General features: G+C 33.8%; 2 protein-coding genes across 3 annotated transcripts; one reads left to right on the forward strand and one right to left on the reverse strand.

Annotated features, from left to right (window-relative positions):
• Positions 1-1,173: 1,173 nt before the first annotated feature.
• LOC130613923 (zinc metalloproteinase nas-6-like) lies at positions 1,174-6,700 on the forward strand. Its single transcript, XM_057435284.1, has 9 exons — positions 1,174-1,325; positions 1,900-2,046; positions 2,488-2,611; positions 3,397-3,500; positions 3,845-3,916; positions 4,491-4,709; positions 5,038-5,082; positions 5,458-5,649; positions 6,495-6,700. The coding sequence occupies exons 1-9, from the start codon at positions 1,247-1,249 to the stop codon at positions 6,629-6,631; spliced, it is 1,119 nt and encodes a 372-aa protein (XP_057291267.1). The 5' UTR covers positions 1,174-1,246; the 3' UTR covers positions 6,632-6,700.
• Positions 6,701-7,090: 390 nt separating this feature from the next.
• LOC130613924 (plasmolipin-like) lies at positions 7,091-15,322 on the reverse strand. 2 transcript variants are annotated; one of them, XM_057435286.1, is made up of 6 exons: positions 15,165-15,264; positions 14,112-14,159; positions 12,780-12,937; positions 12,456-12,653; positions 10,368-10,508; positions 7,091-7,708 (listed from the first exon to the last, which is right to left on the reverse strand). In XM_057435286.1, exons 3-6 carry the CDS (start codon positions 12,924-12,926, stop codon positions 7,634-7,636), a joined length of 561 nt encoding a protein of 186 aa, XP_057291269.1. In that variant the 5' UTR covers positions 12,927-12,937; positions 14,112-14,159; positions 15,165-15,264; the 3' UTR covers positions 7,091-7,633. The 2 variants fall into 2 exon arrangements, with proteins under 2 accessions (XP_057291269.1, XP_057291268.1); XM_057435285.1 differs by lacking the exon at positions 14,112-14,159 and having other exon boundaries at positions 15,165-15,322.
• Positions 15,323-18,141: the final 2,819 nt, after the last annotated feature.

The raw sequence follows: 18,141 nt of genomic DNA on the forward strand, positions 1-18,141 counted from the left end.
ATGACTCTTCGCACGAGTACCAGATTGCCAATCCACAATAGTCTTCTGTCTCCGAATGTACACGAACGAGTTCGAAAATAGATCGAGACATCAAAAGGTCGACAGGAAATGTATCGAAGTGCAGTTGCAATAACTGTGTAGAAACCAAAGGAAACGGCCCGCATGAGAAACGGCCCGCATGAGAAACCGAGATAAGTGTGAGAGAGTTATTGTGTAAGGAAAACTCCCTAATTTTAAGGATCTTATCAATCACATGCGGAAAACAGCCGTTCCTACCGTCGTAAACGGGAGTCATATCGTCAAAACCGAACATGTCGAACCAGGGTATGTATTTTATGTGATATGTTTGAAAAACTTAAGATCAAAATGGCGTACTTGGATGCGTAGTCTCCATTTCCAATGTTTAATAACATTTGGTGGGAGTTATTAAACATAAAATGTAGATATGTAGAAAAAGTAAGGATTGCGTAGTAATACCAGGCTTTCATTAAGTTTGACATATTCACCACGACTCTACTCTCAAGCATAGATATGAAAATGCCATCCAACAATTCTGTCTTTTTCATTTTCAACTATTAGAAAAAATTGCAAGTAGTTAGCTATAAAGGTGTAGATAGCTAAATAGGTAGCTAGTTAGGTGGAGGTAGCTTTAATAACAAAATCAAAAAACCAAGGATAAACAACTACCAACTAAAGTTGCTCTCTCTCTCTCTCTATCCACAGTATGTTATCCGTTGGTAGGTCAAGACCTTTGAATAAGTATATTGAAGATTTTTGTAGCCAACTTTATATAGGCTTCATATAACTAAAACAACTGTTCCCGAAACTAATTTTGCAATTTTTTCACAAACAAAGCAAATGGTAATATTTCATTAGTTTTAACCCTGAATCTTACATGAATACGGCTAATTACAACTTCTCAACTTCCAAAGAGCTAAACAAACAACCTATTTCATTTCACTTTTGTTTTTAACGCAAACATTTTATTAGCTGCAGAGAAAATCACCAATATTGTTATAAATTTTGCAATATCATCTGTGCTGCCTGTATCCACAATGTCACGAATTTTTTTAAGTATTGTCAAGCAACCCTTCTAAATTTCAACTTTTCTGTTTGAACAGTCATTAAAAACACATACGTTTTAAATACGTTTACGGCTTACATACGTTATAAATATAAAAACTCGTGCGATTAAAGTGAACTGTTATTTCTTTAATCTAGCTAGTCTTATTTTAAGGCGAGAAATATGAAGTTGCTCATCGTGGTGATTGCAGTAGTCTTAATGACATGGAAGGTCGAAGCTAATTGGGTGAAAGAAATGGAAAGTGAGATAAACGTTACACAGGATATCATTTTCTTCTTTATTATTTATATTCTTTTCTCAGTTAACGTGTGCAAGATAAGGGTATGAAGGCTTCTCACTATTTAGCATGCGCATTAGAATTTTTTTGATAAGCAATGACTGTACTTTGTCAGCTTTTGAAATTAATACGAGTCAACTTCCTTGCAGACAGAGTACTCTTTTACCTACTAATTAAAAATCAACATTTCTTAAGGGTGGCTTTGCAGCTCACGATTTCATCCGGACTTTTTTTGCCCGGGCAGGAATGTTAGCCCGGACTAAAAGTTTTTTACCTTACAGCTGATTTTTAAGAGGGAGTTGAAATCTCAGCTCAGGTGGAGATTTCAAACCGCTTATGAAATTCAAATATATACAGAAAACTAGACAGGGCTGAGCTCTGGTCTGGTAAAAATTTAGTCCGGCCTATAGTTTGAGCTGTAAAGTTCCGCTATATATTATACTATCATGCTTATCACATCCTTTTTTATTTATTTGCACCATTCGATTATCTTAAAAAAGTCATTCAAATTAGTATGACAACTCTAGTACTTTTTTAGATCCGGGATTATATGAGGGTGATATGGTGTTGAGCCCAGACCAAATGAAAGAAGTGAAGCAAGGAACATTTACATTTTCGTCAACAAGCAAAAAAAACAAGCTATGGCCGAATGGTGTTGTTCCTTATACGGTTAACAGTGACCTTGGTAAATATGATTTATAAAAACTGTCTGTAATGATGGCAACTTGACAAAAGGCAACGCCACGCAAAAAATTTTTATATTTGATATCAGAGGATATCAGCTATCCATTCTTTCGTTATTACTTTGCAGTCGATTAAGCGACTAAAAGCTAAAATACACTAGACGTCTATCTAGCTATATTAGTAGCTCGGCATCAATGTTATCGTAGGATTAACCTGATTTACGGTGGTGCTTATTTTAGCGTTCTAACAACATGAGTTCTTCTATAGTAGAACTATATATTATCATGCAAGATGTGAGGTGAAATTACAGAATATTCATGTGTTGGTCGTTTTAAGGCTCAACTATATCTGGCGATGGTTTATGTTCCATTTTGTCTGTCGTCCTTTTTAAAACGTGTTTTTTTTACTCCTTTTAAACTTTTTGCCTTCGTCGTTTTTTTAGCTAGGGAGAGTGAGTTCAAAAGGGAATTCGACATTGCTATTGCACAGTATCACAAGTACACCTGCTTACGTTTCAAAAAAAGAACAAACGAGGGAGGATACATCAACTTCTATAAAGGTGGCGGGTAAGTTGCTTATGGAGTCATACACGAAAATGATTTAATGCTGGCGTGTAGAGCTTATAACGGTTGCAAGTTCGATTCCCGCTTCGGCACAATATTTTATTATCGCCTTTACTATGAACAGTTAAAAACTGGCATAAATAAAATAAAATTAGGAACAGGTTTTAATCAGAAAGAACATAATGAGAAGAATTAAAAAAAAAATGTTGGAATCCAACAAATACATCATTTCGCAGAGTGTATCTTATATCAACAATAATATTTTCTATTTAAGACTAAACGAACGTGCGAAATGTTAGATTCGATGATGGAGTACAGTTGCATAACAGCACTGAGCGTGTGTACATAGAGTCTTTATATTAATAAAACATGTCCGCGCCAAATAGTACCACGGTAGCGTTTTTTTTTTCTGCGCGATTTTGTCTGCAATGGACATACTAAGAGCAATAAATAAGGACGGGCGAAGCTGTTAATTTCTGTACTAATAGCCGTATTATGTATGGTTGTGCGTCAAGATCGAGTGGTGTGACGGAACGCACATAATATGTTAACATTGCAGACTGAAAATACATAGAAGGGACAGCTTAACCACTATTCTGTTTAACAGTTGTCGTCTGTCTGTTCGAAATGGTCACGCGCAGCTTTATTTCGGACCTCCCGCACAGTAATTCATAAAGGGTGCAAGAAATGACGGTACAGAAAATAAACACCATTGCGAAGCCCCATATTTCCACAGACCAATAACTAGGACATTAAATAAATTTTTTTGCTGTGGTGTTGTTTTTCAGCTGTTCATCTCCAGTTGGATATGGTGGAAGAAGAAATGGTGTTTCTTTATCGAAAGGTTGCTGGTGGAGGACTACCATTATGCATGAAATTGCGCATAGTTTAGGTGGGTGGTTTTTCCCACTGAATGACTTTTTGTTTATAGTGATTTTTCAATTTTTAAAGACATTTTTGTTTTAACTGCTACTTTCAACTCAGCTATTACAAGCAGAATGAGTAGAATTCTTGACAAGAAAGAGGTGTTATAGAGCGGAATCCTACTTTCGTCTCCTAATTAGACACACATCTTCTAAGTAGAGATGAACTACAATAGATGCTACTAGAATACAAACAGAAGAAACTCAATTTTTTACTCCCGCTCGTTCTTTAGTTATTCACCGCCCCCTACCGCCCTCATCTGTCGTCAAGTGAATGCATATAAGTTTAAATACAAGCTTAAATTATTTTTAGGATTTCACCACGAACAAAGTCGACCAGATCGGGACAACTACGTCAAGATTCTAACACATAATATTCACTCAGGTGAGTGCGTTTCATGTAATAACAATATGGTATATCTTTAGCTATAATATTACCAGTTACCTCACATAAGGTGAAGAAATTGTTAAGTTTTCTCCATGATCTTTCTTTGAGAGTTTCAAAATGAGAAGTTATGCTGTTATAAATACTTATTTTTTTATTGATTTCGTTGTTGTTTTTTTGACATGCAAAGTCTGTCTGGTCCAGAATCAAAAGGACTGTATTTGTTTGAGTTATTTTACAACTGAAAATTATTTACGCGTTTTTTGGAAACTTATTATTTCGAAGAAAAGCAGTTAAGTAAATATCGAACCAAATCCACTATCTTTCACAAAGTCAGGCTGAGAACCAAAGTAATGCCTATTTCCTTGTATGGATTTGAGACATTAGGTAGATACACATTGAAGTATTACATAACTAAAACTACCACTCAAAACGGAATGATTAATTTGACTTCAAACATTTACAGAAAAAGCTTTAAATAGAGGATACATGTATGAAATAGACACTTCCCTTTTGCACTAAATGGTGGCTACTTTAAAGAGAGATTCCACTATAATTTCTACATTCTCTTTAGGCACTGAACATAACTTTAGAAAGCAGAATAGCTATGATGTCGACTCCAAAGGAACACCCTACGACTATCTTTCCATGATGCACTACTCATGGAATGCATTTGGCAAGGACCAAAGAATGACAATTCAAACGAAAGATCAATCAATGCAGTATGAAATTGGACAGGATGAAGGATTTTCGCATATTGATATTGAGCAAATTAATCGTCTCTATGGATGCAGTATGGGTTTTGCTTTCCTCAATTTTGTTAAAATAAAGAAAAATATTTTTTCATAAAGATTAAAATTAAAATTGATATACTTTTCTATTTAATAGGCAAAGAATTAACAAATTCTCCTTTTTATGAATTTCACCTCACAAAAGTGATAATATTCTATCTTTGCATCCTATTTTTAAGGGTTTTAAGGCTTTATTCTTAATGCATTAAGGAAAAGCATACGTGGGCGAATAATTTCGGTTGGCAAAAAAATATTAGGTATTGTGCCAATATTTCTTCATTTCACTAACAACTTTTTACTGGTAAGGTATGTTATTGTTTTACTTTTCAGCTGGAACATACCCAACGTTGCCTCCTTACGTCAAGCCACCTCCAGGTATAAATATTCTCTACGTCATATAAACAGTGTGTCAACAAAGGTATATTTTCTTTGCTCATTTTTTAAGCTTTAAAATAGCAAATAATTACTTTTTAAATGCAAATCTATTTCAAATGTTTTATGTTTTTGTTTACACTATAAAATGCCATTTTTAAAAGGAAAGAGCTACCATTTTTTTTAAAAAAGCCCTGCAACAACATTTGGCTGCACCCACAAAAGGTCCTGATACGTTTTACCTGGCGTGTCTTTTACCGCTAAACAAACTTTTTACTTTAAATAACCAAAGGAAGCCAACACCCCACTCTTCAAAAATCTACATGCCTAAAAAAATTAAACAACTCAGCTGAGATTAAAAATTTTGCTATTTTCTAGGTTGTTACGACTTGGGCGGTGCTTGTGTGAAAGGAGCTTGGGAAGGAAACTGCAACAAACGTGAATGGAAAAGCTATATGCACTCAAAATGCAGAAAATCTTGTAAACTTTGCGGGGGTGGGCCAAGACCAAGTGGGACACCAGTTACTTTACCGCCATGGAGCGAACCGACAACAAAATCCACCACAAAAAGTATGTATATGAAAAAGTCTGTACTAAAATAATTTAATAAAGTTAGTCTTGCTACAGTGTAATGGATTGATGAACTTACCATATCCTTATAATGCTTGACAATTTCAATAATCCTTTTTATTGAAGAAACACACCTTTTTTCTTTAAGCAAAGGTTTAGGCTTCTTTCAGTGTGTTGTAATAACTACGGTCAGACCTGCTAAGCAACAATACACTCAAGCAGGACACTTCATTGACTTTCTACAGTACTGCAACAATGCAATGTTGATAATCTGTTGTGCAGGTCGAATATTGTGCTATAAATTATGCAAAAGAGGTTGCGCGTATTTTGAACTAATTCACGTGTGTTTTTGGCTGGCAAAACCCCTTGTTTAACCATTCGCGAAAGTTCTCGATATAACATTGCGCCTTTGTTGTTAAAATAATACAATGGCCACTGGATCTTATGGACAAAGATCTCTTTTGTTGGGTAACGATTTGGTTTAATGGGTACGACGTCATGAAGGGGGAATTTGCTGAAAAGAAAATTGTGAGTTTAAAAGTTTAAAAACTACTCATAGAGATTTTTTTATGATGAACCATAAATATGTTAGCTAATACAGTAGCCGGAGGTGAACCCGTAGCTATACTGCCTATTTGATCATAGTATTGGTCCTTATGCAGACAGTGAGTTTGAGCAGTGCAAGAAAGAAATATTTTTTTTAGATCTTGAAATTTTCATATTAAAATTGTAGTCCAGCACAATGTCAATTGCAATATTGGTAGCCAATGTTTGCGTATTCCTAGCTCCTTAGGTTCGTTATATATTCGTTAATATCTTGAAATGAAATTTTCTTTGTATCTTAGAAACTGGTGGTGGTGGAAACTGTCGCGATCGAGTTGTTGATTGTCAAAGGCTTGGTAAACACAGGTGTACTGACAGCAATCCAGTATGGAAAGATTACATGGAAAGAAACTGCAAGAAATATTGTAACAAATGCTAAAGAGAAATAAGCACTCGTAATTGCAATTTTTGTGTTTATTTTTAAAGACAGTATATATAACTGTGCAAACTTTTCTTTTCTTTCTGTTTTATTCCACCGTTAGTTTTCATGGCCTATTCAATTTAATAAAGTTCAGTGCATTCTCTTTAACATTTTAAATTCCCATGCGGAGATGGTGTAGTGGTAGCGCATTCGGCTTGTAATCATAAGGTTTAAGGTTCGAGACCCCACTCTACTTCCCGCCAATTGAAATGTGCTAGCCGAATTAGTAGTGCTATGATATACGTATCCCTTTGCAGTATCTACGAACTTCCCTCTTTAGGTCTACCTAAAGAGAGGGCAGAAATGTCCAATGCCTTTAGAATTTCACTTGTACTAGGTAAGGTATTTCTCCCCCCTTTCCAGCTCAAAATGGCTAACAGAGTGACAAAGGTTTTATTGATACAAAATAGCATTACATGAAGTTAGTTTCCATATATTCTGGTATGCAAAATATCGCTAGGCTAATTTCGGTCACTAATAGAATAGATCCTACAAAAATAGAATGAAAATTTTTATCTAGAAAGCTTGTAAAACGTACACACACATGCATGGTAATTTTGCATGATGATATGAAATATCGAAAATCCCAGGAGGAATGATGACTAGAGGGAGTATAAAGAAATCGTTTAAGAGCTTTGATTGAAAACTATGACTATTTCGAAATGTCCTAACTATTGCTGACATTCCTAACAGAGTGGACACCACGTTTGAAGCATTGCGATAAAATAAAGACCCAATAAAATATTTCGTTCTTAAACTCCTACATCGTTAAATACACACACACACAAACAACAACACACAGCTTGCATTTAAATATTGCCTTATCGTACACATAGTAGAGACATTTAACACAACAACGATATTACAAAGAAGTTGTACAAAAAATCAGCTAGTCTGCTATACTATCCATTACATTCACATCACGTGAAAGATGGTCGCTAATATGAGACTTGCATACATTTACGGGGCACGAAACTCTCTGAAGTGGAAAAAAGCCTGGATTAGTAAACCAATCATCGAGAAGAAACCAAACGCCTAAAAAGAAAAAAATTCTTTATTACAAACTGCTCTTTCCATTGATCAAGACAAATGTCACTCTACCAGTCTTTATTTACAAGCATACTTATAAGCGTATTTTGGTTCAAATAGAGATTTTAACACTTTCTTCAGGCCGAGCTTTATTTCACAAAAAGTAACGAAAAAGACGTTGTCTAGCCCAAAACATGGCACAAATGTTGTTAACATATAAGAGGACGAAAAAGTTTGAATAAAGTCATTCAGTCGATGTTGAGGTGTTATATTTTCGTGCAAGGAAAAACGCAAATCTTACAAACTTTAGGATGAGAAAAAGTCTGTCAAACAATTTTGATGTGTAAAAACGCATAAGGTCAAATATGACATTAGAATTATCAATATTTAAAGGTTTTTGAATGTTTTGCCTTACCTACATGAAACAAAAAATTTGCATTTCGCATTAACGTTTCTAATTTTTTTTTTAGCCTTAATGTTTCTTAAATGTTTCTAAAAATTTTGTTTACATTTAGGGACTATTTCTTTCGTACACGAGATTCGGTTGGTTCTGGATGCTCCAAGTGCTCCATTTACAACTTCTTTAGTAATTTGGGACAATCAGAATCGAATCTGGATGGACTCCTCGAGGAGTAGTTCACTTGGAGCATTTTTCTAACCTAATCTATTCTTTGCAGAATAAATCAAGTTAATCCAATGTGGTTTCATAATTATGCAAGAAAGCTAAGCACAAAGCTCTAAATTAAGCAACAAATATGAAGCACTGGGATTATAATCTGTGTTGTTTTCTTCGGTCACTAGAGCACTTAGAGCAGTTGGAGTATAGATTTGAACCTGAGGTATGAAAGAAATGGCCCCTTGGAGATCTTGGGAGCTTCATTTTACGACTGGCTTTTTGACTTGAGAAACCAATGTATAGAAGTTATTGCATTTTAGATTGAAATAATACGTAACTTTTCGGCATCACGTTGCGTTAGTGTTTAAGATTCACTCTGAGATTATTATTTTGACTTTTTTAAATTGATAAAATAAATGTATATTCATTCAGCCCTGGAATGTTTTTTAAATGTTCCATATTTGTTCCTTAAACGTTTTTTAATTTGTTCTATAAATGTTTCTCACATAAAAAAGCATCATGTTGACGTGTAAGCTGCCATAACCAGACGTGACGTAGTGTACCACTTTGTAATCCTGTCGCAATTTGTACTCCCATCGCACATTGTAATCCCGTCGCATTTTGTAATCCAATGTTATTATAATTCGTTATTCCATTGCGACTTGTAATCCACTTTGGCACTTTTTGTAAGCCCAAACCTATCGCAATTTGTACTCATTTCATGCCGTACTTTGTAATCCCTCGACCTGTCACACTTTGTAATCTGTAATAGATTTTTCCCAATAAAGTTCAATGTTTATCTTCTTTAACAGGAATTTTAAATACTTTTTGGTATAATATATTTAATGAAAGGTATATGGGTATTTCGTGCATATAAAGAAGAAAGTTCTATTCTGTTGAAATGCATGTTTTTTCAAACTATGAATTTTAATTATGAAAACTTTAAATAAACTTTAAAAATTTATTTATCTGCAGGTAACACTTATCTTTTTTTAATCAGTATTTTCTCTTTTCCATCCTTTTTTTTTACATTAACCATCCTTTTTAAAACATAAAAGTCTGTCTCGAAAGTAGCCAACCTCCATATAAACAGCCCCTAATGCAGACTAACAACTTTGTCATTTTGGAATAAACCAGCTATAAACAAATTCAACAGTACTTATTTTTGATGAAGCAAATATAAACTGGAGCATGCATGGTTTCCTTCGTGCTAACGTTGTGTATCCATTTATAACTATCTTCTTGTGTTAAAATTCATGGAGGTGTTGCGACTACCAAAGTACGCGTTGTATTGTCCATAATGTATTGTACTTATATAGTTGGAGAGAATAAAGACGTTGGGATGGATTTACCCCAACGAAATTCAACTTTTGTTGACTTGAGTATCGCATTAGACAGCTACAGAAATGTAAAAACCCGACAAGCAATACAAATGTCACTTGTTAGAATTTATTTCTACGTGTAGTGTGAACTGGAAAACACGTGTAACTGTAACTACCATCTGTTCTTCCCTTGCGTAATAGAAAAAGCGTTTCGGAAAAAATCGCGGACATATACCAGAGGAATATTTTATCGGGGAATACAAAGTGCGATAAGTTTTGGATTGCAAGGTGCGACAAAATGGATAACAAAGTGAGATGAGATTACAAAGTGCGATGTGATTACAAAATGCGACCGGATTACGGAGTGATAAACTACGCGTGACATCATATCGTAGACTTTTTGATCGGATTACGGAGTGATAAACTACGCGTGACATCATATCGCAGACGTTTTAGCCCTACCCCAAACAGGCCGTTTCGGATTTGGCGGGAATTTAAGTTCTGGATTACACACGTCAACACAAAAATAAACCCGCGAAATCTTGATATATTTTCTCAAGGAAAATTTCTAACAGTATAGAAAATAAAGAAATGAAAAGAAATTTGAACTGGAAAGAAATTTGAAAAGGCAGACAATGAAACTAATATTAAAAATCGACAGAAAAGAAAAGCTTGGCCGTGTAGAATAGCTATTTTAAGACTAATAAATAAATAAAAAATTACTTACAGCTGCTGCACGAAGAGCAGAGTATTTTTGGTCAATAATTACGCCATTATATGTCCATACAACATCATCATCAGTTTTGCTGGCAACAACACTTGAAGAAATCAACAACAAAAATGCCCAGACGCAGCAGTTTATTGCCAGCTAAAGACAAAAGTATTATATTAACACATGTGCAGAAACTCGATTGGCACTAAAAAAAAATAGAGCCATACCTACAGATCAAAAATTTATACGCCAACGTAAAGTCAGCATTCCTAATGGTTCATAGCATGTGAATACATTTGCTCTTTTGTGAAATCTCTGTTGATTTTTTTTAACATAGGCAAGGGCGGATCTAGCGCTGGTGCCATAACCACCACTTAAGATTTTCAAAGTGACCTCCTTATGGACAAAGAGACCGAATAGCTTTCTTCAAATTATATGTTTGAAGGAGCATTCTGACGAGCGGTATACACATTAGTCGGGGCGTTTTTATATATGTTTTTTTCTCCCACACATATTCCACGTTCTTCGTTGTTCGTGTTTAAAGCTGGCGTTTTGTGTCGCAAAACAACATTTAAGCTATGCACCAAGCCGCAACGCTTCGCATTCGACGCGTTTCTTTTATAATTTTCTGTACTTACGGCACGTTTCTTTTATTTTTATCTTAAGGTTTCTTTTGCGTGGGTCATAATTTATTAGCCAATGAAATTTGAGAACATTGTATACACCTCGCTGGCTTGCCGACAAAATATAATTTGGCACCAGCCGGCTCTCGGTGGTGTCGCTGGCACTGGTCATCTGGTGCCAAATTTTGGATTTAATTGCTAAGGCCTTGCTAAAGAAATTTTCGTCTGGTGCCAAAATTTGAAATGTACGCCCGACGATGTTCCGGATGAAACAGCCGGGTGAAAGCCGAAATGTTTAGCTTTGTTTTGAAGTAAAATGTTGCGGATTTTGTTATCTAATTACATTTCAAAAATCCTAATTAACTCTTATAATTGCTTTTGGTTTTGATGCCATATTTGACTCTCGTTTTCTGGTTTGTAAGTATTTCATTTTTTAATTCTGCTCTCCGTGTTTTTGAGTTTTAGGATGGATTTTCTCGCAGAAGTGAAAAGACATCTTCTTTCACCCATGACACTTCCACACCAATAATCATTGACGCCAGTGGATAGGGAAAATCTAGTCTCTGTCGACAAAAAGACGGTCGCAAAGACTGATCAAGCTATTGAAAAGAGCGGAAAGTTTTCACTGGATAAATTCAAGGTACTTTAGCAAAAAGTTGTAAATTTATGATATTTTAAATAGGGACGAAGCTTAAAAATTTTTTTGAGTTTTTTTTACATCTTCTGTACTGAACATGTTAAGCAACTCATTTTGTTAGCTTTATAGGTTTTTAGTGAATATAGTTTTCAAATTTTTTAAACTTTAGTTTTCACATAAAGTTTACTTCGCCACCCATGTACATTAAAAGATTGTTATGATTTTAAAACACCCTGATTGGTTTAAAATCTCATAAAATCAAGCTGATTTGTTTAAAAAACAATGCAGTAGCGGAATCAACTGTGACTAATTTGATAGGCAATGCTGCTTTTATATACGATCCTCAATTTTTGATTTTCGTATAAAAAAAGCTGCAAACGCTTTCAGGTTACATTCATATGTTTTTATTCTTTAGCTAAAACGGCAAAACTTCAGTACAGTGGTATCAAATGTCCATCCACTATACCCGACACTGAAGAAACTCAATTCCGTCCAAGATTTTATTTAATATTTAAGACGTAATTGTAAAACTTATTTGAATAAAAAAGAAGAAAATTCGATGTTTGTAATTCTTGTTCAAAGTTGTACTACAAAAAAAAGTAAAATTTATGTGACTTGAAGTAAGAATAAGAAGTTAGGCAACTTATCAATGACTCGTTCAGGGGTTTTAATTTATAAGCTGTTTTGACCACCAGTGGGCGGTAAAAGGCTAGTTGGGCGGCTCTTGTTGGGCGGCTCAAAACGCCCTCTATATCCCCTCTTCGAGACTATTTTGCACCAGTCGAAAAAAATCCTAAATCGCCCCTGACAGGAAAACAGAACTGTAAAATAACAGCTACTTACTGATATAGGCCAGTTGATGATAGTAAGTTTCGTGTGTAAGCCAAACAGTAAAACGAAGAAGATAACAATTAACAGGAGCCAAGGTACTACTGTTGTAAACAAGAAAAAGGACGTGGCGCCTGCAATACGATCTGCAAACCAGTAGTTTACATCACCCCTCCAGCCAGCCATAATACACCACGCCAAGAAGAGAAGTACCTAAATGGAAAACTCATTCCTTAACTCCTTCTTATTAGCAGTAGACAATCAGGCTAATAGACACGGACAATCAAAATTACTATAACAAATTGTTTTAAGGAGAAAGAAGTCAAATTGGGAAATTACCATGTTGATTATCATCAGTAACCCAGGTGGCGTCTTTACAAATGCCAAATTTAATCCAACGTTTTTCCGGCTCCTACCACCGCTTCCGCCAGTGGGGTCTTTTTCACCTAAGTCAACATCGTAGGGTGGTGGTGGGTTCTCCTCCATGGTGATTTTTTCTAAATGGTAGATAAAAAGGTAACTTTAATCACGGAGGTTTATAACTACCTCCATGCTGAAATTGTTTACAATGAGGTAGGAGTTCTGTATTAAAATTCATTTTTGGGAAAAATTCCAAAGAATTTAAAGTGCAATCATTAGTAAAAATAATAATAATAATAATAATAGTAGTAGTAGTAGTAGTAGAAAAATAGTAAAAATACAATATTATGGGCAACAACTGGATAGAGGTTTGGGTCATTTTTTCTTTACTTATCCCAAAGCTGCCCCCACCTGCTTTCAATTAAAAATATTGCAGAGATATTTCTTTTGCTTCAAATCACACATTTCAACACATTATAGCATTATATCCGTGTAGTGTAAAACGGCCTTTAGCTATTCTAATTTATAACGGACACAGTACGTTCTTATGTTTTTAAATATTTAGCAAAGCCTCAAATCTAGGTTTTATATAAATATAAATTGAATGTGTACTTATTACTTATTGGATTTTCATTTCCACTCAAGAACGAAACAAATCGGCGATTGTTTTTATAGAAAGAATTTGTATCGATGTTTCTTGCAGGAGGGAACAAAAAAATAAATAGCAGAACAAACAATCAAATTAAAGTGTGATTGTTTTTCTAGTCATGAACTTTTCTTTGCGTTCTAATGGTTTATCAACTTTCGCAGCAAAGCGTAGTACAGACTGAGCTTGATAGGGCACTGGTAACGACAACAAACAGATAATTCTAACGAAGGCTTGCTAATGCACATGCTCCGCAGAATTAAGATTTGTGAAATTTTATACGGAAAATTCAACGAAAGTTATCTTTTTTTAAAGCTGATAAGTAGTAACCCAGTTGTAAAGCTACCCAGCTTTCTCGTTGTTTGACCTGTGTCGCTGTAGAGTGGAATTTAGAACAGTCTTCGACATTGCTGATTGGTAATTCGATAGTTTTCTTAGTCTTCATAAAAATACACATCAGAATAAAGTAAAAAGAAATCCACAAATTTTTGTCCACATTTCTAAAAAAGTGTATTTTGACAGACAATTTTTTTCTGACAAAAAAATAATTTACAAGAAACGCAATAAGACGCTTTTGAGCTAAAGCAGCGGTGCACGATGGGATACTTTAAAAAAGTTTCCTGTAATAAAAAAAAAGTAGCTTCGTAAGTAGAATAAAATGTTACCGTTAACTGGCTTTCTGATAATTCTTTCGTTTTTACCAAGAAAAAATTCTGAAGGATAAATAATAATAAACAACAATCATTGACAAACTTAATAAAAAAAGTCTGGCGATTGGAGCGAGTATCACTACGCAGTTTATTTGTTAAAAATAAATATGGCGGAGCTACACGTTGTAAACTGAAGCAAAAGTGAAACTTCTTTTTAACCAATTCGCGCTAAATTTAGTATGTTAATAGCCGTCGTATTTGAGTAAAATTAAATGTATAATGTATATTTACAAAATATACATATATATACATATATATTAGCTACCCCAATCCCTATCCCAAATAATACTCCTTGTTTTCAATAAACACTTTACAACAGTTACATTTTATAGAATCTATTCAATTTTTTTTAAAAGGACATTCGGTATTTCTTTGAAGTTGCACTTTTGGGCGAAATTTAGAGCGATAAATATCAAAACTTGTTGATAATTGTCGCTCTGACTATTGCACTGAAATTAAGCGATAAGACAAAAAAAGTGTCGCTCTGCAATTTCCATTAGTGCGAAAAAAGATCAATGGGTTAAAAAAGCCAGAGCGATAATTCACACTGGTGTAAATCCAGCTTAACACGTATAGAAAGTGATGTGAAAACAGTTTTCTAACTCGCAGGAGCCTGCTCTCCTTCACGGAGCATGAACAAACAACTAGTGTGCTGCATAAGCAAAAATTTTAACGTATACAAAATGGCAATTTTTGTGGCGCGAGTTGAAGTTGTTTTGAAATAACAAACCAGAGAGAAAATAATGTTTTTAAGAAATCGACGTAGTGAAAGGTATAGTTACGAAAAAAATAGTCAGTTATAAAAGTACATTTATTTTCTACAAAACTGTTTCGCTAACACAACGACTCATAGTATTTCTCTGTTTCCAAAACAATCCTTTTTTGCACATGCAGATAAACAAAAAAAGCTCTTATTAAATTTCGTACAAAATAAATACAAATAAATAAATAAAGGTAATATAAACGTAATGTTACTAGGTGCATGTAATTTAAAATTAACCATTTTACCTTAGCAGAGAGATCGTCAACTGTACAAACTTTAGAGTTTTTTCGTTTGTTTATAGATATATATACTTTTAAACTTCTCTTGTTTAAAAAAACACATTGGATGTATAACGGTTCTTCCCATTGAGGAATTACAGTCGTTTGATTCATGCTATCAGGGGGTAATACAGATTAGTTAAGTGTGTTTTTGTTTTATGTTTTCAGCGACGTGCTGCATTCCATGGAATTGAGTTTCTTATCTGTAAATTGCATAGAAAATAGAAGGATTAATTATTTATTGTACTTTAATTTTAGAAATGATAATGCTTTTGCCCCCGTTTCTCATTAATAATTAAACTTTTGCTATCTAAGCAGAAAACTTTACGTATAAAAAAAGGAAAGCTTTGCGGTTTTAACACTCGTCTCAATACGCTACTTCGCTTCCTCGGCCTAGCCGAGATCAAGTGTAGTATCATTCTCGGCGCACTTGGTCTGAGAAGCGATCGCTCAGTCCATCTTGAGCTGTTCTAATCGAATTTCCAGGTTGAAGAACTGCCGTCCTACCTTGGAGGCGCTCATTTTTTATAATATATATCACGACCTCGATTTATATCCTGTCCCCGCGGCAGTGTGGCAGTGAGAGTCAGTTTATGCATTGTAGCTATATATCAAAGGAAAATACTTCAATTTAAATGTGAACATAATTTTAAATATAAATTAGTTTTAAATCATTGAAAAAAATTTTCCCACAGCGGAGAGCTGTCACAAAATATTAATTCCTAAATATTCATTCCTTTTGACGTTATTATGGACACAAGTAGCGAGACACACGAAATACGGCAAAAAAAGGACTGGCGAACCCGTGGATTTTTTTTTCGGGTCATCGACTAGTTTTATTTAATTTCAAACTTTAATATTATTTTTGACGACTTTTCGCCGTAAACGGCCGTTATCAAGTCTTATTACCCGGGTAAAAGGGCGGCATCGATATTTTTGAAAATCGTACAATGTGATTGGTCAAAGCGGGCAATATTTCACGGTATTGTCGGCTACCATAGTAACTGTGTTTAAAATCGCGCAATGTGAGTGAATTTACCTTTCTCTATCACATTTGTTTGGATATAGCCTGTTTGAGTATGTTTATAATCTTCTCTGTCTATTATATAAAGATTTTTCTTTTGAATAGTTTTCTACTTTTTAACATATCTATAGTAATTTTAGAGCATATTTTATATATAATTTATTTTTTGGAATCATTACTTTTATATTTTAAACAGGACACATATTTATAGCAGTTTTTTAAAACTGAAATGTACATATCTTGTATAAATATTCTGATAAATAAATAAATAAATAAATAAATAAATAAATAAATAAATAAATAAATAAATAAATAAATAAATAAATAAATAAATAAATAAATAAATAAATAAATAAATAAATAAATAAATAAATAAATAAATAAATAAATAAATAAATAAATAAATAAATAAATAAATAAATAAATAAGTTTAAATATGGTAGCATTAAATGTAAATAAACACGGAAAAAAGTAAACAAAACGCAAAACAGAAGTGAAACTTACTTTTATCTTTCAAAGAATTCTTTGGTGTAGCTACACAATGAAACCTGTTATGTTTACACGATATTCGATTTTAAAAAAATATATTTTTAGTTCGAATGCACGTTCCATATGGGAATAGTTTTTATAAAGACATGGTTTCTACATCCTGCTATAATGTTATATTTTTTTGTTGTACAATGCAGTACCCAGATAATAATCCATATAATAACTGTTTATTTCGGGCAATACCTTCAAATATTGAAAATAATATTCTGTCCCGTATTGTCCTCATAAGCTCGGGCAATACTTTGATGTCGGTCAATATTCTCCGGTATTGCCCGAAATAAACAGATATTATATGGATTATATTAATAGAATATATAAGTAATATTTAGTACTATTTAAATGATTACGATAGAAAAGCGATCGCGAAAATTGATGAAATCTTAAGAATTCACCGAAAGGCTTTTCCAAACAAAGTACAACATTTTTACAAACAGTCGAGGTTTTTCTGACAGTTTTTTAAACAGTTTTTTTTAAATAGTCCTTTTCATCGATGAATATTTTTGGAAAAATTTTAAAAATTTAAACAATTATTAATTAAAATTAGCGTTTTTCTGTGATAAGGTTTGTATGGATCAAAAAAAACATATTAGTTTTGAACGTCACAAGCTACACAAGGAGTTATAATAACTGGAGAGTCAAATTAAACTAGTGTATTCTGACTGTAGAGTGGAAATTCAAGAAGTCGAGAATTTCGGTGACACTAGTTTAGCTATGATGGGTTTTGAAAGGCAGTAAGCTATTTGTTCACTCACCTATCTCATAGCCCCATCAATTCCTCTCTTTTTTTTAACCAATCCCTACTTTAAGTAAGGGCATCTTATCTTTGAATGTTATCTAACGCTTTTTATGCTTTTGCTCCTAAGATTGACAAAATGATGAGATGCAAATATCGACGATTCTTTAACAATTGTGAAGCATCTATTCTAACGTTTGCTTAATGATTGTTGAGTGCAGATTTTACTGCTCTAGTATTTTTTATTTCAAAGCTTTGTTTTCTGTTAATCACTTCAAATTAATTTATATCAGTTTTTGGAAACGAGAGAACTGTGAAACATAATTCAGTAGTAGTTTATTATGCGCCATTATATGCATCTACGGACTTGCAGTGCAGAATCTCAAATGAATACTGTTTAATGTTGTGTTAAAACTAACGTGCTAGAGAAGACTAACAATAATATTAACTTTTACATGCATCCCTTGTATAATGGTTAGCGCTGACCCTTATTCCTACCTTTTCCCAGTAGATCACCTACTTGGAAAACAAATACGCGATCGAAACTATTACCTTCGCTACCAGTTTCCACAACATATTTAATGTTGGGAATAATGAAAATAGAGTTGATTGAAGTATTCCCTTAAGGTTACTGTAAA

The sequence above is a fragment of the Hydractinia symbiolongicarpus genome, chromosome 11 (genome assembly GCF_029227915.1).
Source record: "Hydractinia symbiolongicarpus strain clone_291-10 chromosome 11, HSymV2.1, whole genome shotgun sequence".
Lineage (NCBI taxonomy): Eukaryota > Metazoa > Cnidaria > Hydrozoa > Anthoathecata > Hydractiniidae > Hydractinia > Hydractinia symbiolongicarpus.